At 37.5% G+C, this 27,953-nt stretch overlaps 1 protein-coding gene and 2 pseudogenes across 1 annotated transcript; all 3 read left to right on the top strand.

Moving 5' to 3' along the window:
• LOC118926490 (olfactory receptor 6C74-like) overlaps positions 1–27,953 on the top strand; it is a 185,451-nt pseudogene that overhangs the window by 137,849 nt on the left and 19,649 nt on the right.
• LOC118921185 (olfactory receptor 6C2-like) lies at positions 3,361–4,299 on the top strand (annotated as a pseudogene).
• LOC118926492 (olfactory receptor 6C6-like) lies at positions 25,586–26,551 on the top strand (the record flags this gene model as incomplete). Its single annotated transcript, XM_036913409.2, has 1 exon — positions 25,586–26,551. A coding segment is annotated over exon 1 (933 nt), but the record flags the coding sequence as incomplete, so codon positions are not given.

The raw sequence follows: 27,953 nt of genomic DNA, 5'->3' as shown, positions 1-27,953 counted from the left end.
AGTGGTAGAGATACCTCAAGACAAATGCTGGGCATAGAAGCCACAGGGCATAAATAAGCAAAGAAGTAAAAAGCTAACCTTTTCAAACAATAAGGCTTCTCTCTCACTTACCAACTTTACATTTCCCTGTATGGCCCCGGAAGATGACTGGTTAGCCAGAGACGGGTAAGATTCCTCAAGGGAGGAACAACCTAAGACAGGCACAGTCGCAGGGGGGCCATCAGGTGAGAAATTGGGGATCAACAGAGGTGAGGCTTAGAACCTCACCCCCCCTGTTCTGAGAGAAATCTTCTGCATACGTGGATGTTTTATTGCCCTGGTCTAGCTTGGATTAACACATAGTCTACAGGCACACACCTGATCATCTACATTTGCTCTCTTACAACACTAAACTATGTTTTCTACCTTTATCTTGTCTCTACCTACCACTTCAGCATTTTATTAAAAATAATAATAATAAAGAGAGAAATGTGGTATCCACATATAAATCAAGTATAAAAACCAAATGAGTATTCATATTTGAACTGACTGTTTAGAGTTCATAATGCATGAGCAAAACCGAAAGTCTCTGTGATGACTGCCCTTGTACTGTTCACCATGTAACTTATTCACTATGTAAGAATTTGTTCTCCATGTAAGAACTTGTTTGTTATGCCTCAGAAGATTGGAGACTGACGAAAATTAGGCTTGGGGTGGATTAATGATTGTGCATTGAGCATTGACTCCCCTATACAGAATTTTATTGTCGTTAACAACCATTTGATCAATAAATATCAGAGATGCCCTCACAAAAAAAAACAAAAAAAAACAAAAAAAAAACAAAAAAAAACAAACAAAAAAAAGGACAGACTTCCAATGGTAAAATAAATAAGTAACTGGGATGTAATGTATAGCATAAGGAATATAGTCAAGATATTGTAACAGCTTGGTAGGGTGATAGCTGGAACCTAGAATTATGTATATAAATGTTCTACCACTGTGTTGTACACTTGAAACTAATGTAATGTAATACTGTGCGTCAACTACCCTCCAATAAAAAATAAGTATTTAAAAAAAAAAAAAAAAGAAATTAACTCATAAAAAATAAAAAATAAAAAAAAAAAAAGAAACAAGTTTGATACATTTTACAAAAGTAGAGAAATATGAATAGTTAATTAAATTATTAAAGAAACAAGAGTTTGAAATTTTGAATTGATTGGAGATTTTGAGAGGGCTGGATTTGTATATCAACAAATAGTAGGTCACCTAAAAATAGGTGAAATGAAGGGCTTCTAGAAACAACCTTGAATCAGAAATCATCTGCTGACATAATTTACATTACTCCACTCTCTAAAATGTTCCATTTTCTAAAAGACAAAAGAAGTAAACATACAGTGTCAAACAGTAGGTTCAATTTATTTTCAAGATATTTGGAAGTGAGGACAAGGCTTAAAATTTCCAGGGTTGTGTAAGGCACAGTTGTGTTAAGACTGAAGGAAAGAGAGGTAGGTGGTCTCTATATGTTTTCTTTTCTATATCTCAAGTCTATTAGTCTTTTTAATTATTTTAATTGTTTAATCTATTGTAACTATTCATTTAATTTATTGTTAGCTGTCTGTTAGCTGTGTGATGCTCACATTCTTGGGAATGCCTGGCTCATCCTAAAAGAACAAACCAGGGTCATCCCTGCATCTCTTTGCCAAAACCTGTAAACTCTCGGAGATTTACTATGGGAAATGGGCAGATGGTGAGTACAGAGTATCTCCCACTTCTGAAGAAAAGGACTACTTTAAAACAATTAAGTGAAGCCCTCACATAGCCAATTAATTCAAATTTATATAGCAAATGATGTGGAGTTTTTTCAATTTACTTAAGGCCTTAAACAAGCATTGGTGAACAAAATCATTTAGCAGGTATTAATGTAGTTCGTTGGTGTTAGCTGAAGAAAAACCACTGAGAACTTGATGGTCCAAATCCATAATTTAAGAGTTTGAATCTCTGGTGTTAATATATTTCTGGGAGGTGTGTTAAGGAAGCAGGAATGAAATCCATAAAAGGAAAACTATTTCTCTGGCAAACACAGAAATAAGTCAATTAAAACTTTTTTTGCCTTCATGCAGGTATTATATATGTAATGAGTATATAGTCAGGTCATGATGTGACTTAGGAGCATTTCCACCACCAAAAGTAAAAGCCAATGAGAATCCCCTAAATTAGAGTCAGGGACATGGCAAAAGTAAGAGGTGTCAGAATAGTTTTAAAAGTGAGTCCACCTAATGAATAATATAATTTGATCTAGGTCTGAGGGTAAATATTACCTTGAATTAACTCTGTATCTCAGTCTCCTACAGTCTGTGGTTATCACATTAAACAAGATCTTTAAAATCCTGTTTTCAACAATGTTTTTAGATCCTCTATTAGGTATAGTGTGTTAGAGAAAAACATAAAAATGTTCTTTATGTGCCTTGGGAGTTTTGGAAGGACTTCTATTAATAGTTCAAGTATAGAAATTAGGAATGAATAAGAAAGTGCCATTCAGAATCAGCAAAAAGATGGAGTAAGGGGGAGGAAAAAAAACATAAATGATTAGACGAAATTTTTTTCCAGACAGGTAGTCCATGTAGGATGACTCATGTAGTCGAACAGAGTCTTCAGCTTCATTGGTAGAGGATCTAGAAACGTAAACACATATCATGAGTCTTTAATTTATTACAGTAAAAAAATGGTTAGAAGCAGATAGTGAAACTGAGTAAAATTTTTTTTAATGATATGGGAAATAGTCTTAAGGTAACAAATGTGCTATGAACCAATCTATTCCAAAGCGCAATTAAATTGAGAGTGCACATTTAAAAACTATTCTATAAGAATATGTTTTCCTAGGACAATATTATTCACAGGATTCATGAAAAGTTAATTAAAAAAAAATACTGGTCATGACCATTTAGTAGACTATAAAATCAATTAGATGATATTTGTATTTATTTTTAATGAGATACATTAGAACATAAAACATCAGAGAGCAGGGCACCTAAGGGTTATTAGTAATTTATTCACATTTTTGTTTCAGATACATGTCTATGAATATGTATTTGTGTGGGTGTGAGCATATACAGTGGGCTGCAATATGAAATGTCTATCTTACCATATATTGTAGTAAAAACATTTCACGGTCAGGTTTCTAACTGATCTAATGATATGCTATCAACAGAGCTAAGAGTATGAATTATTTTTAAATTCATTATTAAGTAAAACAAAACACATGTAAAATACCTTGCTTTGCTTTTCTGAACAAACTCCATTGTAACACACTTTTCCCACCATCTTCTCAGATCTTAATTCTCTCTCTTTACATGCAGATTGGGCAAAGGTCAGGACCCAGGAATGAGAAACCACACATCTCTCACCAGTTTCATCCTCCTGGGATTGACAGATGACCCTCAGCTACAGATTCTGATTTTGATATTTCTACTGATCACCTACATGTTGAGTGTAACTGGAAACCTGAGCATCATCATCCTCACATTAGTGGATTCTCACCTTAAAACTGCGATGTACTTTTTTCTCCAAAATTTCTCTTTCTGAGAAATCTCATTCACTTCTGCCTGCATTCCTAGATTCTTGTACAGCTTATCAACAGGTGACAGGACTATGACCTATAATGCTTGTATATGTCAATTATTTTTTACACATGTTTTTGCAGTAGCAGAATTTTTTTTCTTGGCCATCATGTCCTTTGATCGATACATAGCCATATGCAAACCCCTGCATTACATGACTATTATGAACTTCAGGGTCTGCAAAAGGCTCATCTTCTGCTGTTGGATGACTACATTGCTGATCATATTGCTACCACTTAGCTTGGGACTGGACCTGGAATTCTGTGCCTCTAATGCCATTGACCACTTTGTCTGTGATGCTAACCCTATGCTGAAGATCTCATGCTCAGATACATGGCTCATAGAGCAGATGATCATCATCAACTCTGTGATGATTTTCCACATGACTCTGCTGTGTGTGGTCCTGTCCTGCATGTACATCATCAGGACAATTCTAAGACTCCCCTCTGCCCAGCAGAGGACAAGAGCCTTTTCCACCTGTTCTTCCCACATTATCGTGGTTTCCATCACCTATGGCAGTTGCATCTTTGTTTATATCAAACCTTCAGCAAAAGATGAAATGGCCATTAATAAGGGAGTAACACTACTCACTACTTCCATTTCCCCCATGCTGAACCCATTCATTTACACTCTGAGGAACAAACAAGTGAAACAAGCCTTTAATGACTTAATCAAAAGGTTTATATTGCTCTCAAAGAATTAGGGGAACATTGATGTCAGTATCCTTAAATATGTTTTCTTCAGTTTCTGTCTAATTTTCTCTTTTCCTTGTCTGGGCATGGCCTTCAGTTCATTACTGATGTTGGTCAAGTCACCCCATTCATCACCTTATAAAGAAACGTCTTTGAGATGATAACCTTTTTTTTTTTTTTGTAGATAATTGTTTTTTATTGAAGGGTAGTTGACACACAGTATTATATTAGTTTCAGGTGTACAACATAGTGATTCAACATTTATATACCTGATAATTCTAGCTACCAGCTGTCACCATACAAAGTTGTTACAATATTTTGACTATATTCCTTAAGCTATACATTACATCCCGGTTACTTATTTATCTTACAATTGGAAGTGTGTACTTTTTTTTTTTTTTGAGAGGGCATCTCCAATATTTATTGATCAAATGGTTGTTAACAACAATAAAATTCTGTATAGGGGAGTCAGTGTTCAATGCACAATCATTAATCCACCCCAAGCCTAATTTTCGTCAGTCTCCAATCTTCTGAAGCATAACGAACAAGTTCTTACATGGAGAACAAATTCTTACATAGTGAATAAGTTACATGGTGAACAGTACAAGGGCAGTCATCACAGAGACTTTCGGTTTTGCTCATGCATTATGAACTCTAAACAGTCAGTTCAAATATGAATATTCGTTTGATTTTTGTACTTGATTTATATGTGGATATCACATTTCTCTCTTTATTATTCTGATTTTCAATAAAAAGCTGAAGTGGTAGGTAGATACAAGATAAAGGTAGAAAACATAGTTTAGTGTTGTAGGAGAGCAAATGTAGATGATCAGGTGTGTGCCTGTAGACTATGTGTTAATCCAAGCTAGACCAGGGCAATAAAACATCCACGTATGCAGAAGATTTCTCTCAGAACAGGGGGGGTGAGGTTCTAAGCCTCACCTCTGTTGATCCCCAATTTCTCACCTGATGGCCCCCCTGCGACTGTGCCTGTCTTAGGTTGTTCCTCCCTTGAGGAATCTTACCCGTCTCTGGCTAACCAGTCATCTTCCGGGGCCATACAGGGAAATGTAAAGTTGGTAAGTGAGAGAGAAGCCTTATTGTTTGAAAAGGTTAGCTTTTTACTTCTTTGCTTATTTATGCCCTGTGGCTTCTATGCCCAGCATTTGTCTTGAGGTATCTCTACCACTTGGAAGAATTATGATACTCAGTAAATTCGATCTGAGGCACGAATTCTATTTAAGGGTTGTAATAAGGAAGGAAGAAGAAAAGCTATAGAAGTAGCAGGCGGAAGAAAACATGGGAAGATTGATTATTTCTTTGACATATGTTCTTGTAGAGTAACTTAAGAATGTATAGGTTTTAAACTACTAATTAAATTGCGTGCACACATTAACATAATAGGAGTACAGTTACATAACCAAAGCATACCTGTAATTACCAGCCATCTCCAGTGAAACAAAGAAAACCATTAAGGCACCTTAGGCATTTGTGAAAACTTATCCATGATATAGTGGATATTGTCCAACTGAACTTGAACAGTCTGAGAGAAATCAGACAAATTAAAACAACCCATTCCTGGGGACTGTTCACACCCCAGTGTTCTTTTAACATTAGATAGTCTGTAGTTGTAAGATTTTGGAGCACTACAATTTGAACTTCTCCTAATTCTTGGTTGAGTTCCAACAGTATAGATACAGTCAAATTTGTTGTTTTACTGTATGCACAGGCCAGCTTAGATATCTCCTTCCTCATTCCCATGGCAAGTCCAGGAACTGGTGGGATGAGTGCATCTACAGCTGTAGCAGCATGTGGATCTTTGTTGGGGTTTTTTGATGATCATCTTCTGGTATCAGTCTTCCAGAGAGTGCTAATGTTGGAAGTTCTTTTTCATATCATATCTTAGTTCATTATCGGGAGAGCCAAATTAGGCTTTGATCCTCTGTATAAACACAAACAGACCCTTTGCCTACACTTTTATATGCCCTTTATACCATTGTGTAGAACTCATTGGAGGTCACCACGCAGGAACTGCTTTTTTTTTTGTTATCATTAATCTACACGTACATGATGAATATTCTGTTTACTAGGCTCTCCCCTATACCAGGTCCCCCCTAAAAACCCCATTACAGTCACTGTCCATCAGCATAGCAAAATGTTGTAGAATCACTACTTGTCTTCTCTGTGTTGTACAGCCCTCCCCTTTCTCCCACCCCCCATGCATGCTAATCTGTATACCCCCTTCTTCTTCCCCCCCCCCTTATCCCTCCCTACCCACCCATCCTCACCAGTCCCTTTCCCTTTGGTACCTGTTAGTCCATTCTTGAGTTCTGTGATTCTGCTGCAGTTTTGTTCCTTCAGTTTTTCCTTTGTTCTTATATTCCACAGATGAGTGAAATCACTTGGTATTTCTCTTTCTCTGCTTGGCTTATTTCACTGAGCATAATACCCTCCAGCTCCATCTGTGTTGCTGCAAATGGTAGGATTTGCCCTCTTCTTATGGCTGAGTAGTATTCCATTGTGTATATGTACCATATCTTCTTTATCCATTCATCTATTGATGGACATTTAGGTTGCTTCCAATTCTTGGCTATTGTAAATAGTGCTGCAATAAACATAGGGGTGCATCTGTCTTTTTCAAACTTGATTGCTGCGTTCTTAGGGTAAATTCCTAGGAGTGCAATTCCTGGGTCAAATGGTAAGTCTGTTTTAAGCATTTTGATGTACCTCCATACTGCTTTCCACAATGGTTGAACAAGTTTACATTCCCACCAGCAGTATAGGAGGGTTCCCCTTTCTCCATAGCCTCACCAACATTTGTTGTTTTTTCTCTTTTGGATGGCAGCCATCCTAACTGGTGTGAGGTGATACCTCATTGTAGTTTTAATTTGCATTTCTCTGATAATTAGCGATGTGGAGCATCTTTTAAGTCTGTTGGCCATCTGTATTTCTTTTTTGGAGAACTGTCTGTTCAGTTCCTCTGTCCATTTTTTAATTGGGTTATTCGTTTTTTGTTTGTTTAGACGTGTGAGCTCTTTATACATTCTGGACGTCAAGCCTTTATTGGATCTGTCATTTTCAAATATATTCAGCCATACTGTTGGGTTCTTTTTTGTTCTATTGATGGTGTCTTTTGCTGTACAGAAGCTTTTCAGCTTAATATAGTCCCACTTGTTCATTTTTGCTGTTGTTTTCCTTTCCCGGGGAGATATGTTCAAGAGGAGGTCACTCATGTTTATGTCTAAGAGGTTTTCGCCTATGTTTTTTTCCAAGAGTTTAATGGTTTCGTGACTTACATTCAGGTCTTTAATCCATTTTGTGTTTACTTTTGTATGTGGGTTAGACAATGGTCCAGTTTCATTCTCCTACATGTAGCTATCCAGTTTTGCCAGCACCATCTCTTGAAGAGACTGTCATTTCGCCATTGTATGTCCATGGATCCTTTATCAAATATTAATTGACCATATATGTCTGGGTTAATGTCTGGAGTCTCTAGTCTGTTCCATTGGTCTGTGGCTCTGTTCTTGTGCCAGTACCAAATTGTCTTGATTACTATGGCTTTATAGTAGAGCTTGAAGTTGAGGAGTGAGATCCCCCCAACTTTATTCTTCCTTCTCAGGATTGCTTTAGCTATTCAGGGTCTTTGGTGTTTCCATATGAATTTTTGAACTGTTTGTTCCAGTTCATTGAAGAATGCTGTTGGTAATTTGATAGGGATTGCATCGAATCTGTATATTGCTTAGGGCAGGATGGCCATTTTGACGATATTAATTCTTCCTAGCCACGAGCATGGGATGAGTTTCCATCTGTTAGTGTCCCCTTTAATTTCTCTTAAGAGTGACTTGTAGTTTTCAGAGTATAAGTCTTTCACTTCTTTGGTTAGGTTTATTCCTAGGTATTTTATTTTTTTTGATGCAGTTGTGAATGGAGTTGTTTTCCTGATTTCACTTTCTGTTGGTTCATTGTTAGTGTATAGGAAATCCACAGATTTCTGTGTGTTGATTTTGTATCCTGCAACTTTGCTGTATTCTGATATCAGTTCTAGTAGTTTTGGGGTGTACTCTTTAGGGTTTTTTATGTGCAGTATCATGTCATCTGCAAATAGTGACAGTTTAACTTCTTCTTTACCAATCTGGATTCCTTGTATTTTTTTGTTTTGTCTGATTGCCATGGCTAGGACCTCCAGTACTATGTCAAATAACAGTGGGGAGAGTGGGCATCCCTGCCTAGTCCCCAATCTCAGAGGAAAAGATTTCAGCTTCTCGCTGTTCAATATAATGTTGGCTGTGGGTTTTTCATAGATGGCCTTTATTATGTTGAGGTACTTGCCCTCTATACCCATTTTGCTGAGAGTTTTTATCATGAATGGATGTTGAACTTTGTCAAATGCTTTTTCAGCATCTATGGAGATGATCATGTGGTTTTTGTCTTTCTTTTTGTTGATGTGGTGGATGATGTTGATGGACTTTCGAACGTTGTACCATCCTTGCATCCCTGGGATGAATCCCACTTGGTCATGGTGTAGGATCCTTTTGATGTACTTTTGAATTCTGTTTGCTAATATTTTGTTGAGTATTTTGCATCTACGTTCATTGGGGATATTGGTCTGTAGTTTTCTTTTTTGGTGGGGTCTTTGACTGGTTTTGGTATTAGGGTGATGTTAGCTTCATAGAATGAGTTTGGGAGAATTCTCTCCTCTTCTATTTTTCGGAAAACTTTAAGAAGGATGGGTATTATGTCTTCCCTGTATGTCTGATAAAATTCCGAGGTTAATCCATCTGGCCCGGGGGTTTTGTTCTTTGGTAGTTTTTTGATTGCCAGTTCATTTTCATTGCTGGTAATTGGCCTGTTTAGATTTTCTGTTTCTTTCTGGGTCAGTCTTGGAAGGTTGTATTTTTCTAGGAAGTTGTCCATTTTTCATAGGTTTCCCAGCTTGTTAGCATATAGGTTTTCATAGAATTCTGTAATAATTCTTTGTATTTCTGTGGGGTCCATCATGATTTTTCCTTTCTCGTTTCTGATACTATTGATTTGTGTTGACTCTCTTTTCCTCTTAATAAGTCTGGCTAGAGGCTTATCTATTTTGTTTATTTTCTCAAAGAACCAGCTCTTGGTTTCATTGATTTTTGCTATTGTTTTATTCTTCTCAATTTTATTTATTTCTTCTCTGATCTTTATTATGTCCCTCCTTCTGCTGACCTTAGGCCTCATTTGTTCTTCTTTTTCCAATTTCGATAATTGTGACATTACACTATTCATTTGGGATTGTTCTTCCTGTTTTAAATATGCTTGGATTGCTATATACTTTCCTCTTAAGACTGCTTTTGCTGTGTCCCACAGAAGTTGGGGCTTATTGTTGTTGTTGTCGTTTCTTTCCATATATTGCTGGATCTCCATTTTGATTTGGTCATTGATCCATTGATTATTTAGGAGCGTGTTGTTAAGCCTCCATGTGTTTGTGAGCCTTTTTGCTTTCTTTGTACAGTTTATTTCTAGTTTTATGCCTTTGTGTTCTGAAAAGTTGGTTGGTAGGATTTCAATCTTTTGGAATTTACTGAGGCTCTTTTTGTGTCCTAGTATGTGGTATATTCTGGAGAATGTTCCATGTGCACTTGAGAAGAACGTGTGTCCTGTTGCTTTTGGATGTAGAGTTCTATAGATGTCTATTAGGTCCATCTGTTCTAGTGTGTTGTTCAGTGCCTCTGTGTCCTTACTTATTTTCTGTCTGGTGGATCTGTCCTTTGGAGAGAGTGGTGTGTTGAAGTCTCCTAGAATGAATGCATTGCATTCTTTTTCCTCCTTTAGTTCTGTTATTATTTGTTTCAGGTATGTTGGTGCTCCTGTATTGGGTGCATATGTATTTATAATGGTTGTGTCCTCGTGTTGGACTGAGCCCTTTATCATTATGTAATGTCCTTCTTTGTCTTTTGTTACTTTCTTTATTTTGAAGTCTGTTTTGTCTGATACCAGAATTGCAACACCTGCTTTCTTCTCACTGTTGTTTGCATGAAATATCTTTTTCCATCCCTTGACTTTAAGTCTGTGTATGTCTTTGGGTTTGAGGTGAGTCTCTTGTAAGCAGCATATGGATGGATCTTGCTTTTTTATCCATTCTATTACTCTGTGTCTTTTGATTGCTGCATTAAGTCCATTTACATTTAGAGTGATTATTGAAAGGTATGTACTTATTGCCATTGCAGGCTTTAAGTTTGTGGTTTCCAAAGGTTCAGGGTTAGCTTCTTTACTATCTTACTGTGTAACTTAACTCGCTTGTTGAGCTATTATAAACGCAGTCTGATGATTCTTTATTTCTCTCCCTTCTTTTTCCTCCTCCTCCCTTCTTCATATGTTGGGTGTTTTGTTCTGTGCTCTTTTTAGGAGTGCTCCCATCTAGAGCATTCCCTGTAGGATGCCCTGTAGAGGTGGTTTGTGGGAGGCAAATTCCCTCAACTTTTGCTTCTCTGGGAATTGTTTAATCCCTCCTTCATATTTAAATGATATTCGTGCTGGATACAGTAGTCTTGGTTCGAGGCCCTTCTGTTTCATTGCTTTAAGTATATCGTGCCATTCTCTTCTGGCCTGTAGGGTTTCTGTTGAGAAGTCTGAGGATAGCCTGATGGGTTTTCCTTTGTAGGTAACCTTTTTTTTCTCTCTGGCTGCCTTTAATATTTTGTCCTTGTCTTTGATCTTTGCCATTTTAATAATTATGTGTCTTGGTTTTGCCCTCCTTGGATCCCTTGTCATGGGAGTTCTGTGTACCTCTGTGTTCTGAGAGGCCATTTCTTCCCCTAGTTTGGGGAAGTTTTCGGCAATTATTTCTTCAAAGACACTTTCTTTCCCTTTTTCTCTCTCTTCTTCTTCTGGAATACCTATAATTTGTATATTGTTCCTTTCTATTTGGTCACTCAGCTCTCTTAAAATTCTTTCATTCCTGGAGATCCTTTTATCTCTCTCTGCATCAGCTTCTCTGCGTTCCTGTTCTCTGTTTTCTAGTCCATTAATGGTCTCTTGCATCTCGTCCATTCTGTTTTGAAGTCCTTCCAGAGCTTGTTTTATTTCTGAATTCTCCTTCCTTAGTTCTTGCATATTTCTCTGCAAGTCCATCAGCATGGTTATGACTTTTGTTTTGAATTCTTTTTCAGGAAGACTGGCTAAATCTATCTCCCCAGACTCCTTCTCAGGGGAAGATGTAGCAGATGCCGAAGCTGTCTGGGTTAGTCTTGTCTGGATCATATTTTTTTGCCTTTTCATGTTGACAGGTGCTATTGACTGTCAGCTGGGAGGGCCAAAATTTTCACTTGCTACTGGCCTTTCTTTACTGGAACAACTGCGACCCCTAGTGGCTTGTGTTGGGTAATTGTGTGTAGCCTGGGTTTTTGTGTCTTGCCCGGTCGGTATGGAGGAGTATCCCTTTCGTTGGGCATGGTCTGCCTTAGGCTGCTTCTCTGCTTTCGCAGCGCCTGGAGGGTTAATGGACTGGGGGGCTGTTTGGCTGTTTACCTCCTTGAGGGATCTCAGATCTGTTGCCCAGGGGGTTAGTGCACCCGGTTTTCCCTGTAATTTCCAGCCACTGGGCTGTGACCTGTGTTTTTTCCATCCAGCTGTAATGTCCTGTCCCTTTAAGACTTTCAAAAAGCACTCGCTTTTCTTTGTCACAGGGGCATCAGCTTCGGAACCTGCTCAGAGGTCTTGCTGCCCTGTTTCCCTAGTTTCCAGACCTCCACGCATGCACTGTGTCTGCGCTTTGGTGCAGGTGGCTGGGGCTGGGTGTTTAGCAGTCCTGGGCTCCCTCTCCCTCCTGCCGCGATCTGGGGGGAGGTGTGCTCGGGTCCTGCCGGGCTTGGGCTTGTATCTTACCCCTTTCACCAGGCGCTGGGCTCTCGCACGTGTGGATGTAGTCTGGCTGTTGTCCTGTGTCTTCTGGTCTCTCTTTTAGGATTAGTTGTATTTGTTGTATTTTCAAAAATATATATGTTTTTGGGAGGAGATTCCCACTATCCTACTCACGCTGCCATGTTGTCTCCGCCTCCTGAGATGATAATCTTAATGAAGAAAAGTGAGAATAGGTGTTACCAGAAATCTAAGCATGACTTCACTTTTAGTGTTTCCTTGCCAATGCTGAAAGGATTGGGAAGTATGTCATAAAATGTTAGTACAATGGTGCTCACCATTCTTCCAAATAAAACACACAAAACAAAACAAAACAAAACAAAACAAAAGCCCACCTTACTCAAATAAGAAAAGACAAAATTATTGAAAAGAATCAATAATTTTCTAAGTGTACCAAGGAAATATTTCATAAACCCTAGATATATTTTAAAACTGGAATAAGTATACAACTTAGGACTTGAAAGAAACATTTACTAATGAAGAATCTTTAAAAATCACAGGATTCACATATTTTATTGACTAAATACAATCCTATATAAAAGTTATTTAAAAATTGCATAAGGGACATGAATTCAGTGTAAATGAAAGAGAAAAGCACTGGCAATTCCTGCTAAAGATGAATCTTTCCCTGAGGTTACATAAAACAAATTCAGATTGCTGTACCAATTAAAATGTTAAAGCTTGAATGTAAACAATTTAAGCAAACAGATGCCAGTGAATCCAAGGAAATCAGTATAGGGCTAAAAGAGTGATAAATTCATAACGAGTAAGCCAAATATCCAGGGAATGAAAAAAAGAGAAATAGAATATAATGTAAATACCAATATCAATGTGAGAATTTGCTTTTTTTAAATGAAAAAAAATGTCATTTCAAGAGTCCAAATTATACACCCATGGGGTAAATAGAAGTTTTCTCCAAGAGTTTCCAGAATTTCCCACCTGGCCTTAGGCCATTTTCATACCAGTGCCTGTACACCACAGCAGAGCCTCTGGTCAATCTGGGTCAAGGTGTGGAGAGACAATGGCCATTCTCTCCTCACCTCCATTCCTGGTACCTAGTTGGTGTGGAGCACACCAGTCTCCAAGGACCCATCCCTGGAGATCCTGATGGAAGGGGCGGTCTGCAGTAGAGCATGAGCCACAGCCAGAAGGGATGGAAGGAGCAAGGACTGGCTAGCAACCTTGAGCAAGCTGCAAGCAATAAGACCTCTTTCTCCCCATCTACACTTCCTTCCCCCTGTTCTCCTTTTGTTTCACCAGATTCATAGGGAACTTCTCCAGGAGAGGGGGAGCCTCCTTACCCCCAGAACTACAGTACCTAACGGTATTTCCCTAAAGAAAAATCAGCATTTCATCACTCATTACATTTGGTACTAACTTTCACTTCTATAGTGCAACATATTAAAACTTCTTTTGATTCTTGTTGTCTTACTTCAGGCCACTTCTCATATCATGGCCCAGGTAGGCAGGAATTAATCCCCCATTTTTCACCTTCCACATTCTTAGGGTCCTCCAGTTCAAATGATATTCCCAAAAGGAATTTTTTGCTGACCGTGTCTTATGATTTCACCAATAGTACCACCAGGCCTCGGTTAGTGCAACTCATTCACACTAGTGTCATCACTTACCCCCTGCTTTCATACCTTACCAAACTAAAATTTTAAGTTTACTTGTCCTTATTATACTCTCAATGGCAAATGCCCAGGAGAATGTCTGCCCCAAATGCCAAATACTAGAATGCTTTATGCTTGGCACACAGACAAATATTAATTGCATAGTTGATAATTTTCCAATATGATGATTTGAAACTTCTGATCATGCAAAATAAGAAATAATAGTGAGGAGAAAAAAACACAGAAGTAACATTTGACATTTATCTGTGAACAAAACTTAAAAAAAGGCATGGCTATAATTAACAATCCTGTTAAAATATTTATTTTTAAATATCTGAAGGAAATAAAATGGAAGTCAAAATTTGTTGAAAATGTATAATATAGTTAACCCTGAAAGTAACCCTATAACTTACATGTATAGTCATAATTTACACTAAAGAAATGTGGAGAAATAAAAGTTTGGAAAAGCGAATTATTGCTACCAAATAGTAGAATTAGGATTCAAAACTAGTTCATTGATTTTTGAAAGGAATTATTTATTCAAGTAAATGTGTCTGATTCTCCAGAGATGATTTCAAGGAACTTCCCAGAAATACCAACCAGTATTAAATTTGAGCAAGATTTATTTCATTAACAAAGTACAAAGAAAAAAGTAAAATGTAATGCATTTGCATAATACACATTATGAATACTAATAATATAATGATAATAATGATAATGAATAATATTCATTATTATAATTGGATAATATACCATAAAAAATACCATTAAATGTTTAAAAATAAGGTCACCAATATATAGAAATAAAGAGCACGGAAATGGAAAAACAAGTATAAGCCAGAGAAGAGGTGAAAATAAAAAACAGTACTATAACCTGGATATTCAACCTCATTGAGAAAAGCCTGCCTCCAGGCATTTTTCTAATTGCTCATCATCTGTTCTATGCAGAGCCTCCCCTTGTGAGCCCATTAAGAACCTAGAGGGCCATGTACAGATTTCTCAAAATTTAAGAGTACTTGAGAGAAAGGTTCTCCAAGTTTCAGCCCTCATCTGGGACCAAAAATGTTTAATGGCCTTCTAAATTTCAGCCAGGAGAAAGCATCTGGGCAGGTATCCTCACCCTATGGCTATGGTTCATGTAGGTTTCTGAGATATTTAGCTTGTCTGATTCTTTGCTTCTGCCATAACCTATGCTATTAACCCATCATATTCAATCCAGGAAATATATATACTTCAGTTAAGATTTTACCTTTGCTTTTTTGTCCTTGTGGGAGTCTCTTAGCCTAACTATACCACTAAATGAAAGGCATAGAGTTCAACTATCAAGTCCTCAGTAATACCAATGGATATAACTGCTATCACATCACTGATTTCTGACTTCTTCAACCAAAGGTGAAAAATTATTTTCTATTCAGACCTGGTTTATCCTCTGGGCTCACCGCTTGGTCACATATGTAGGTGGTATTCATGATAGTAGTTTTATAACCTATAACCTGGCTGCTAATTGTTTTTATTTAATCACACACTTTCTCAATCTCAATTTTGAAAAAATTGAGAAATAGACACAGGATTCAGATGACTACTAATAGTTGTTTCATTCATGATAAACATAGATTGAAGAATATGGCTCTGGTCAGGGAAGTTCCTTAAACTGGCTTAATTTCCTGCCAAGTTAGAAGCTGCACATTTCTGAAACACTAGGTGTGGACACTCTGCTCCAGGGATCTGACTCACTGGCAAATAGAGGTTAGAGGGCAGTGTGCTTGCCTTACATCTTGCCAGTCATTACTAGTGATTTTATTCCAATCTCAAGCAGATAAATTTTGCAGAAAATCATTCAGTAACCTAGGTTTTTAAACTATTAGTGAGTTTTTAACCATTCATAAAAGGAGACAAGATACAATAATTACCAAACATGTACTCTTTGTCTGGTTTCCATAACCATCAGCATATTAAAACTACTTTTCTCTATCACCCTGTGATGTTTTATTTTTTGGCTTCTGTGGATAAAATTGCTATCTGTGGAGATATTTACAGAATCTCTTGCTGGGCCTTAGTGAATGCCCATGTTAATAGGTGTTTCCAAGGGGTGGAGAGAAGTAGTCCATCTCCCTCTCATTAGATAGTTACTGAGGGGGTAGGGAGTCAGGGCACACCCAGACGGGAGAGGTGTGGTGGGGTTCTCATGTGCCTTCCACCTCAGAGATGGCAGAGGAGATGTCATGGGAGGATGGCAGAGTGGGGTCGAGGGCCTAACTGTCACTGAGGCCATCATCCAAGGCACCAGCCCCACCCTCATTAAAGTCTCACCCCATTGTAATTAAGAAAATAAAAACGCAACAACTAAGCGCTCCTCAGGGGGAGGAGCAGCTCCCCCAACCAAAAGGTTGTGGAGCCCTCCATGCAACGCCACTATACCCAGGATGAGCTGGTAGATATGAGCATCTGGATTCAGCAGATGTTAGAACCTCTTCCTACATGGCTTTTGCTTTTTGGGATATAGGGATCTAAAACATTGTTATGTAGTTCTGAAATGAGTAGACTGGCTTCCCTGATGACTCACCCTTCCTACCAGCAGCAGTTCAAAAGTGCTTGTCACACCCCAGGGAACTGGGTGCTTCTGGATTGGCTGACAGCAGCTGTCAGAGCAATTTGGCCTAATCAGGGTGATTTACCATACTTACCTACTAGATGGGAAACATGCGGAGCTCCAGCAGGCGTTATGAGACTTAGGCATGAAAAACATCATCTATAATATGGACCTCCAGTGCCCCAATGAGTTGTTCACCGTAAGAATGAGACTTCTGGTGCTCCATTCATTTTCACCATCTCCTTTTGGGACCCCAGTGACTATTCTTTCCCACAACATAGGGCAACCAAAAGTGAGGCTACTAATACGTTAGCAGATCTGGGGAGGTTGAAACAATAAGAGCACAGTAGGAAGTACAGACTATGACTGGAAGAAGAGGTGCAAAGGGCCTCATGAAGGTCTCAAGGACCCAGATGTGGGATGATTTCATAAAGGTGGGGGTAGTGAAAGAATAACTTGATGGGAACCTCAATAAGATCTTATTAGAACTGTGGCACCAATTAAAGCCAGAGAAGCAGTTCCAGCAGCTGCGATCCAGGACCTGGAAGCCTGACGCAAAACCCCATGTCAAGCTTGGGTCCCTGCAAGACTTCTGGGGGACAGCACTCAGGCTATGCCTGGGCTCTCACCCTCACAGGAGGACAATTGGACATTGCTGTTTGACTGAGTGGAGGTCAAGGCCCCCACCTTGGTCGATGTGGTGGGGACCAGAGGCCATATGTAGAATTAGCGATTCACTGGTCCCCCGTGAATGTACAGTGTGTCCTGGCTCTCACGGACACAGGAGCTGAATGTTCTCTGATTTATAGCAACCCTGAGCACTTTCCTGGGACCCCTGCTATGATAGATGGATATGGGGATATAGCAATTAGAGTGAAGAAAATCCAAATCCCATCAAAGACATGGCATTTACCCCCAAAAGAGTATACTGTGTACATTTCTCCCATCCATGAAAATATTTAGGGGGTTGATATCATACATGGCCTGTGGTAACAGACCACTGCAGGTGAGTTCAGGCTGAGGTATGTGGAGTTTAGGCAGGTGTGAGGGGATGTGCTAAGCACCTACCTATACCTCTGCCAGTACCTCAGTGAGTGACAAATACCAAGCAATACAATTGCCTGAGGGACACAATGAAATTGGAGAAATTCTACAGGAGTTGGAGAAGGTGGGCCTCATAAACCCAATCATAGTCCTTTTAATTCTCCAGTGTGGCCAGTGAAAGAGCCAGACAGCTCCTGGTGTATGACCGTGGATTACAGGGAAATGAGTAAAGACAAACCTTCTTTGCGTGCTGCTGTCCCCTCTATAGCAGCCATTATGGACACACTCAGTCATGAACTATGGACCTATTATTATGTTCTGGACCTGCTAATGCTTTCTTCTCTATTCACATGGCACAGGAAAGTCAGGAACAGTTTGCCTTCAAGTGGGAAAGTCGGCAGTGGACATTCACTGGCTTTCCACAGGGATACCTCCACAGTCCCAACCAAAGTCCATGTGTCATGGACTTCTAGCCTAGGACTTGACCACATGGAAGAAACCACAAATAGTGTGGGTGTATCACTACACTGATGGTATTATGTTCACGTGTGATTCTCTTGAAAATTTAGAAGGGACAGTTCCTAGAATGCTGCCACATCTACAGGAGAAAGGATGGGCTGTGAACAGCACCAAGGTTCAGGGACCTTGTTTGTCAGTAAAGTTCTTGGGGGTTGTCTGGTTGGGTAAAACTAAAGTTAAGCACAAAACAGTCATAGAAAAGATTCAGGCTTTCCCCACACCTACCACTGTGTCACTATTACAAGAGTTTTTGGGTATTTTGGGCTACTGGAGAATGTTTATCCCACACTTGGCACAAATTCTGAAGCCCTTATACCAGTTGCTATGAAAGAGCAGCAGGTGCGACAAAATACAATATGTGCTGTAGACCATTGGTGGGGCTTGCTCTTGACTTTGAAGAAGACAGCAGATCCTGGAAGGAGTGCCTTGTGTGCTCTAAGAGGGAGTTACACAGAGGCCCACACCAACGGGGACAATAGTAAAGGGGTTGATACCCCTTCTCAGGTGGTAAATAGACTTTATTGGGCCTCTGCCCATATCAAGATAGCTGTATCCCATGACTTGTGTGGACACAGCTACTGGACTGTTGATTGCTTTTCCTAGATGTTGTGCACATCAGCACATGACCAAAAGAGGCCTACAGCATTTATTTGCAGCCTATGGTCAGCCACAGGTGATTGAGAATGATCAAGGCACCCACTTCACTGGACATGTGTTACAAGAATGGGTGTAGTAATTAGAAATAAAGTGGAAGTTTCATGTACCATATAACCCTTTGGGGGCACACACAATAGAGAGATACAAAGGTTTGTTAAAATCCCTCCCAAGTTCAAATACCAATAGTGTACAGGACTGGTCCTGGACAGTGCTATGGCTTTTGAATGAGAAGCACCAAAAATGAGTCTTGAGCCCTATGGATGTGCTAACACAATTGCTGCCTTTTCTTTTCAATTGTATGTGCAAACCAAAGAGGAGTTATTGAAGCCAGGATATGGTCAACAGAGCAACATCCTGCTGCCAATCCCAGCTGTGTTAAACCCTGGAGATTCTGTTGAGTGGATGTGTCCCTGGACATATTTTGACACATGGACCAGTGATGGCTGGCTCCTCTGGCACCTTGGAAAAATGCCCAGAAGCTGGCATCCTGTGCGTTCCTGGAGTAACATCAGAGTGGTCCCCAAAGGTCATGGTAGTGTACCCAAAATGTCTAGGATGTAAGAGCATCTAAAGGGAAGTCATCTTTATCTTTATGGCCAGTGTATATACCTCCCTTAGCCCTATATATTGATCCATCTGTAATTCTCACAGGGAGGGGTGTGAACATCTTGTATACTACACCAGGACAAGATCCTATTCCTGCCACTGTCCTATCACAGGACCAGTCTTTTTTGCATGCACCCTACTTGATGGACAAGATTTGCCTATGCTGGTGTCATTAAAATATGTATCTTTTTGCCCTTAAGGTTATATTCTTCTATAGTCCCTGTGGCCTGGACCCATCCCCTGGCTGCAGCTGCCTGTGATGATTGCTCCTAACTCCCTACCCTTTCAGTTACTGGCATTCCTGTGGCATGGGTGAGCTATGGACTTACTTTGCATAGGACTTTGAACCTAGCTGAATCTTCTGGCTTGAGGACAGCAATGATTTTATTGCTGTTTTTATTGTATGTTATTAGTCTTGTTACAATGCTCCAGTTTTCTCACACAGGGACCATTGTGGATGATGTAGAGTATGTAGACTGGGACACAGGATTTCTGAAGGCTTAAGCTGTGAGTAAATTTGCAATATTTCCAGAATCTCTCACCTGGCCTTGGTGAATCTCCATACCAATAGGTGTTTCCAAGGGGTGGATAGAACTAATACATCTCCATATCAATAGGTGATTACATGGGGGAGCTAGAACGCATCTGGACTGGAGAGTTAGGGTGGGATCCCTTTTTGGAGCCAGGTCATGAGACACACATGTGAGCAGAAGTGGACAACTGCTTATAAGAAATAAATGAGTTTCTCTCACTTTTTTCTTCCTTTGACTGATTTCGGCTTCAATACTTATTTGCACCAGGCTGGGAACATATTTCCCCCATGGGAGTTACATGTGTGAATGTGTATGTGTATCTTTTTTGTTGTTGTTATGATTGAGGATTAGGTAGGAGTTTATTGTCTTGATATTTCTCAAGCTGTATTACACTAAATAATGCATTAAAAACTAACTTTTCTTTGATTTATATGTATTAAATGATAATGAATTTTTAATATGACATATAATCAATAATTTGGTTTCATAACAAAATACAAAAATTCACTCTAATAGCTCTGGTTTAAAACAGATATAATACATTTATTTCACATAGATATTGTGAGTATTTCTTAGAAAAGACACTGATAATAGGACATTTATTGTACTTTCTTTTTGTCAGTGAAACATAACTTCAGGTGGCTTTTTATCAAAATTAGTTCTCAAAGCTAAATTTTATTTGCATCTTTTTGTGCTCTGTTGCTCAAAATTTCACTCTAATATGCAGTTTGTAGATGCATAGATTTTTCTGTTATTCATCACAAAAAATTATGAAATATTCTTCACAAAAGACTGTGGCTGTTATAAACCTACTGAGTATTTTTCCATACTGCTTACATTTAAAAAACAGCATTTCTGAGAATAATTGAATTCATTGTGAATCTTTTACTTAAAACCTACTTTGGATTTGAATCTAAAGTTATATGTTTTGTAGACAGTATAGAGTTAGATAATTTTGACAATGCATTCTGTGATTCTACACCTTTTCATTGAAGAATTTATTCCATTTATATTAAATATATTACTGATAAGATAGTATTTATGTCCATCATTTTGCTATTATGTTTGCATGTGTCTTTTGGTTCTTTTGTTCCTATTTTACTCCCTCTGTACATTAAATCAATATTTTTCTATGATTTCATTTTAATTCTCTTGTTTCTTTAACTATAAGTTTTAATCATTTTATTAAGGTGTGCTGGGAATTACAATAAACATCTTAACTTTTAACAACCTAGTTCTGAATAGCCGAATTAATTTCGTAGTAGGCAAAACTGTTCAAATGCTACAGCGTTCCATTTTCCTGTCTTGGTACTATTATTGTCATAAAAATTATATCTTTATGCATTCTAAGTTCAGCAACACAATTTTACTATTGCTTTCTGCAATTGCCTTATATCAGACAGCAAAAAAGTTACAAAAATTTTATAAAAAATACTGTACTGTCCTTTATATCTTCCTACGTATTTACTCTTATTGGTGCTCTTAATTTGTGTGGATTGAAGTTATCATTAGTGTCCTTTCACTTCAACCTTAAGGTTTCTCCTTAGTGTTTCTTATGGGGCAGTTCCATTAGCTACACATTTTCTAGTTTTTTCTTTTTTTTTTTAACCTGTGAACATTCTTTAAGGGTAGATTTGTTGGCAACACAATCTTCAGAGTAATTCATAGTGTACTTACAGTACTATGCCTTTTGCCAGTTTGGGACATTATCAGCCATTATTTTGTCAAATAGTCTTTCAAATCCACACTCATTCCCCTCTCTTGGGAATCTGATTATGGGATATTAGCTTTTATTGTCCTAATGTTCTCTGAAATTCTCCTCATTTATTTCTCATTTTCTTTCTATTTTTCAGATTGAGTAAAATGTGTTTGGGGGAGTTAATATGTCTACAGGAAAATTCTTCTCAACAAATTATTTTGTATGTAGGATAGAAAGGCAAGGTAATATAAATATGAAAGAGTACACAGAAATTGTATGTATAATGAGATGTTCTAACATATGTTTGATTGGATATCCATAAGGAAAACATACCTAGAACAAGGACTAAGAGATAAGACTGCTCTTTTCCACAACTGATGAAAGACATTAATTTGCAATTTTAGGAAACCAAATCAGTATTAAGTAGTATAAATAAAAATAAATTCTTGAGTAAGCAAATCATAATAAAAGTGCTGAAACTTTAAGGATAAAATGAAGAATTTAAGGGCAGTCAGAAAGTAAAGATAGATTAGATGCATATGGCAAATAATAATTCAACCCAACAGCAATTCTGTGATTCAAAGACAGTTTAACAGTATCCTAAAAGTATGGAGAGAATGACAGCTGTGAAATTAGACTTGTATATGCAGCAAAAGTATTTAAAAATTGGAGTTTAAAGGCATTTTAGGCATAGAATTAGCTAAAGAGTTACTTTTTCAAAAACATCAGAAAATGTTGAAAATATAAACTGTAAATTGAAAGGCAATATGTGCAGCCAGAAATGATTAGCACTTGCAATATATAAAAAGTACTCTTGTGAAACCATAGGAATAAAGTGCCTACATAACACTGGCTTAACGTCACAGTGCCTGGAATATCTGATGAATTCCAACCTCTTTACTTTAGGAAAGCATCATTAACCTCACTCTGAAGGAAGTAATTTCAAAGTAACTTTGAATATATATCACACTTCACAGAGAAAACAACTGGAAGAAATGGGAAATATGAAAACCATGTGCTTGACATTAGTTAGAAGAGAACCAGATGGGGAAGAATTATCAGCCAGTATACAGGGAACAGGGTCGCGGGGAAATAAACTTGGTCTTTGGGCTTCATTTTCCCTGAGGGAATTGCTGATTCAGAAGTGACAACTGAGAAACTGAGGAAAACTCTGTGTTTCTGACTGATTCCTGGGTCCAGGGAAACAGAGGTAGGGCACATCAGAAATTTGGTGAACACCTCTAGTTTTGAGCTGAGAAAATATTGTAGGTAGCCCCTCATTGGCCCTACTTAGTTTAGCTTCAAGTCATCTGAGTATATGCATTTGGACTGAGATGTTCCTGGATTACTAAAGGATTCAGGGGACTGGCAACATCAAACTTGAGTATCTCTGGAGGAAATATATTATCACCTTAAGCCACATTTTTTCTTCAACTGCACATCAAATGAATATAATGGCATAAATTCAGTGGTGGTGTATTGGTGTAAACTCAGACTATCCCATATCTATAGAGAGAGTTAATAAAAACAATATAGGTATAAATATCTATGTATATGTGTGCATATATGTTTGTGTGTGTATATTTGGGTGTATGTCTGTGTGAAAGAGAGTGTAAATCTGTCCAATCTGGAGGCCTGAGAATGTTGATTCCTTGTAACAGTTACTGGATGTAGCACCCATAGTGCCAGGATCATGGTTGAAAATAATTTTCTTCACTGTACAAAACAAGGACTCCTTGAAGAAATGGTTTAGACCAGGGGTTGGTGTAGGAAAGGTACAGAGCCTGGAGCACTTTCTGGTGCCAGACTATAAGGAAGCCCTCAAAAATTCATGAGGGCATGTCAAAAGGATGAGGGAATGATCTTGAAGGGCCTTACATAAATAATGATACTAATGAATAAAATTGGAAACCATAAATCCATGATTACATAAATAAATTAATCTATAAACTGGAAGTTTTCCAAAGATTGACATATTTAAATACTACTTAAAGTATCTACACATAATGTTTATTAATTTCAAAGAGAAAAGAGTAGCTTTATGGTGGACAATTCTCTAAATGGGCATATTAATCAAGAGGCAAAAGAGAGCATCATCAGTCATGAAATAAAAATGAAATAGTGTGAAGCCTGCTAAGAGTTAACGTAAAGGCAGCATAACACTTCTGTGATATTCCTGCCAAAGGTTAATAAATTGAGCAGAATCATGCAGCAAATTCAGACAAAAATGGAAAGGTATAATAATTACCAGAAAATAGTTTCTAACCAACATTCTTGAAAGTTAAGAAAAGACTAAGGACTATTTCAATTTAAAGGAGACTAAAATATTAGGACAATGATATGAAACATGTAATTCTAAACTGTGTTATTTCACTGTAAAGGAAAATTTTTAGACAATTGGTGAAACTTGAATAGAATTGGAGAATTTCCTGTTAATATTGTATCAGTATTACTGTCCTGACAATGTTGTTCGTATTGGGCTTTTGGACTAGAATTTAAATTTTTTGCCATAAATATGCATTACTACATGGAGTAGTAGATGGAGCACAAATTCAGGAGAAAATCCTCACTGTGTACTTATTCACCTTTATTTATATTTTTTATTGTTTCAAAATTAAATAGGGAAGCATTTAATTATCCCCCCCATTTTGGGGTGGCAAAATAAAAATTAATGGGGTTCTAACTTACTGATTAATGGAAATGAGAGAGATGCTAATTTGGAGTAAACTCTCTTACTTGGAGAATTTCTCATATTGTTCTAGGGAGGTGGAATATCTAAAATTCTTGTTGGCAGTAAGTACAGAATTTAAATCACTTCTAGTTCTCTTTGGGGAGACTATCCCCTCAGTTTTGTCAAGCAATTCACAGAGGTTTTTATTTCATTCTTTCTTTGTTTTCTTTTCTCTTTCTTTTTTTTTTTTTTAGTATAATAGGTATATCTTGACACCAGTCTCAAGTGGGCATTTTTTTTTTCTTTTTATTTCAGTTAATTCCCTTGTGTCTCTTAAGAACAAAATGATAAAACTGTGGCTTTTGTTAGTATACATGGGGAAGCAATAATTCTTTGTTGCAAAATTTGGATTCCTTTCATATGACAAATGTCTTTTCTCTTAGACTATCAAATTTTGATGGTGATTTTTTTTACTTATTTAGATATATATAAAAGAAAAAATATGAAGCAGGATTCTAAGTTGTCTGTGATCTTCTGATTTAAGGAGCATAAAGGAAAGAGGAAGATGTTAGCAGATATATATAGTTTCTAGATTGTGTATCTGTTTTGGAATCCTTTATCAGAAAAAGCATTGGTATTAAATTTCCCCTTGAAATAATTTAGTATTTTGTAATATTATAAGAGGGGAATATTTATTATTGGTTTTTAACTCTTGTTTTACCATATTCCCACCAAGTGAAAATTATACCAATATGTCCTGGATATGGTAAGTCATCTTATAATTTGGAATAAATATCTAGACACAAATGAAAGCAATTCTGCAATACAAGTCGGGTCATATCCATTGACTTTGGAATTGGCATATGTTTTTGTATTTTTATGTAGATGCAATAGTCAAGACTTCCTGATTAAATGCAGATGACTGATGTATTTGAAACCAAAGAAAAATTATAATAAAATGAGGTGAGATAAACAAACAAGGGAGAAGTACCACACAGGGACAAAATAATTAATTGTATATATTAGAATATTTCATCATAAAGAAAATATGAAACTGTCATCATTTCTGTGTTTTAATGAGCTAAGGATTTGTGCATAAACTTTACAAATTGACACTGGTATAACTGTCTAATGCCGTAAGAACATTTTCAATAATTTATGAAATATACATAGAAAATACATTTTAATCCATAATTTATGTTCTCTCTCTATAGAACATTTAATCAGAATTGAGCTCATTTGGAAATTATCAGCTAATGTTCTAATTATCTTTCAAGTTCAACTAGTGAGAAAAGGAATAATTTAGTAGTGTTGGAAAGATAACGGTGCTAAGTGAAACATTTAGAAGCTGCTGTTATAATTTTTGGTCTCTGTCTTGTCAAATCAACCTTTTAAACATGTTTACATTTCTCAGTGTTTTGTTCTAAGTGTGCAGATTATTAAAAGTTTTGTTACTTCTTTTTTTGGAGTTGTTTTCCTATGTCTGCTTATTAAGATTCAAATCTGAAATGAAGAATCAGTCAAGAGAGATAGAATTCATTCTCCTGGGACTGACTGATAACCCACAACTGCAAATCGTAATTTTTATATTTCTCTTTCTAAACTATACACTGAGTGTGATGGGGAACTTATCCATCATCCTTCTTACCTTGCTGGATCCCCACCTCAAAACTCCTATGTATTTTTTCCTCCGAAATTTCTCCTTCCTGGAAGTTTCATTGACAACAGTGTGTATTCCCAGATTCCTGATAACCATCGTGACTAAAAACAAAATCATTTCCTACAATGGTTGTGCATCACAGTTATTCTTTTACCTCTTATTAGGAGTTACAGAATTTTACCTCCTGGCTGCCATGTCTTTTGACCGTTATGTAGCAATCTGCAGACCCCTGCATTACCCAATTATTATCAGCAGCAAAGTGTGCTACCAACTTGTACTCAGCTCATGGACAGCTGGCTTTCTGATTACCTTCCCACCATTAGTCTTGGGGCTGAAACTGGACTTCTGCGCTTCCAGAGTCATTAATCATTTCATATGTGACACTTCCCCTGTGCTGCAGATTTCTTGCACAGACACTCATTTTCTAGAATTGATTTCATTTGTCTCAGCTGCTGCAACTCTCGTGGTCACATTTCTGTTAGTGATTCTTTCCTACACATGTATTATCAGGACGATTCTAGACATCCCCTCAGCTCAAAACAGAGCAAAGGCTTTTTCTACATGTTCTTCTCATATGATTGTAGTCTCCCTTACTTATGGTAGCTGTATCTTTATTTACATGAAGCCATCAGCAAAGGAAAGGGTGACTGTATCTAAAAGTGTAGCTGTTATCTATACCTCCGTTGCCCCTTTATTAAACCCTTTCATTTACTCTATAAGGAACCAGCAAGTGAAACAAGCCTTCAAGGATGCACTCCAAAAGATTTTTTCTTTTTTTTTTTCAAGAAATGAAGAGAAAATTTAATTTCAAAATCTTGGAAAAAAAGATAAATCAAATTAACTCATTTTTTAAGTTCACTTAATCTATTTTTCAATGTTAACTTTATAATATTCTAGTCCAACCTTTCAGCACAATGAACCTCTTCTGTTCTTTTCTGTATAATTAGCATTCCTTTCTGGGCTATTCAAAGAGTTATCAACACAATGCTTAATTTCATTTACTCTGCAAGAGGTGGTACTGAGTTTCTCAAATAAAATAACTATTTTAGTTGTATAGTACTTACAAGAAAATTTTATAGACTGCAGTATGACAACAAGCACAGGATTGTCATTAGGGGAAAATAAGGATATATGTGGAGGATCACTATTCACTACTTTGTTGCTCTTTTGAGGGTCTCATCTCAACCCTGAACTCCTTCTACTCTCTTGATTTAACAGGTTGCAAGGCTTAAACTGCTTGTCTCCTTTGTGCTAGCAGCTCACTTGATTTTTTGAAGTTTTCACCCATAAGATTCGCTGTAGAATAGTACAGTCTTACATTCTCACATTGCTAACCTCTCAGGAATGAGCATATTTGGTTTAAAGTTATACTGTCAAATGTATATGGGGCCACAAAATATGGTAATCATGGGAAACTACAAATTTGTAAATTCTTACAGGATGGGTCCTACATCAGCCAGGATTCAGTTGAAAGTAGAATTTCTGTAAGTAGTCTGGAAATAAAAGGGATAATGGAGCAATTATAGCTTTTAAAAATAATGGAAGAGACGGGGGAGCAAAAGTTTAAACATCAGATAGAATGAACACTGAGGAAACTAATACCCAAGATATCATGCTGATGTTCTGCAGAGAATGGTTCAGAAAAGCTTTGTGGGAAATTGCAATGACTCTCAGGGATTTCTGAGATGTAACTACCAGTAGTCTTGGCAGCAAAGTAGGGAGTTCTCAAACACTATTGATAAGCCACTGTGGATCTCATCTCTGCTCACCAGTGACTACAAACAGCTATGGACAATATTTGCCTCTGCATCTCTTTCGGCTTCCAAAGTTTGCACCAGTTCTTCTCATTGACAAACTATGAATTAGGACCATAGAAGGAAGGGGATCCTAGGAAATGGCATCCCAACTTTTCCACTGCACTTAGAGAATAACTAAGAAAGTTTAATGTGGTATTGAGTTGGCAACAGGAAACTCAATGCAGTTTGTTGAAAATAACCAAAGATGTGGTCTCAGAAATTGCAAATCACTGTTTCTATCATTGGCTCTGCACAGAGTAATGCCACTATTGGGGGCAGGATAGGAGAGTACTTGTCATTTTTCGTAAAGACAAGCTAATTAATCTGAGTTCTAGTGGCTGATAATAACTAAGGTCATTATCAATGATTAAAACACTGATAGTAAAA

Source organism: Manis pentadactyla, chromosome 10 (assembly GCF_030020395.1).
Source record: "Manis pentadactyla isolate mManPen7 chromosome 10, mManPen7.hap1, whole genome shotgun sequence".
Classification (NCBI taxonomy): Eukaryota; Metazoa; Chordata; class Mammalia; order Pholidota; family Manidae; genus Manis; species Manis pentadactyla.
This window is presented reverse-complemented; position numbering and strand designations above follow the sequence as displayed.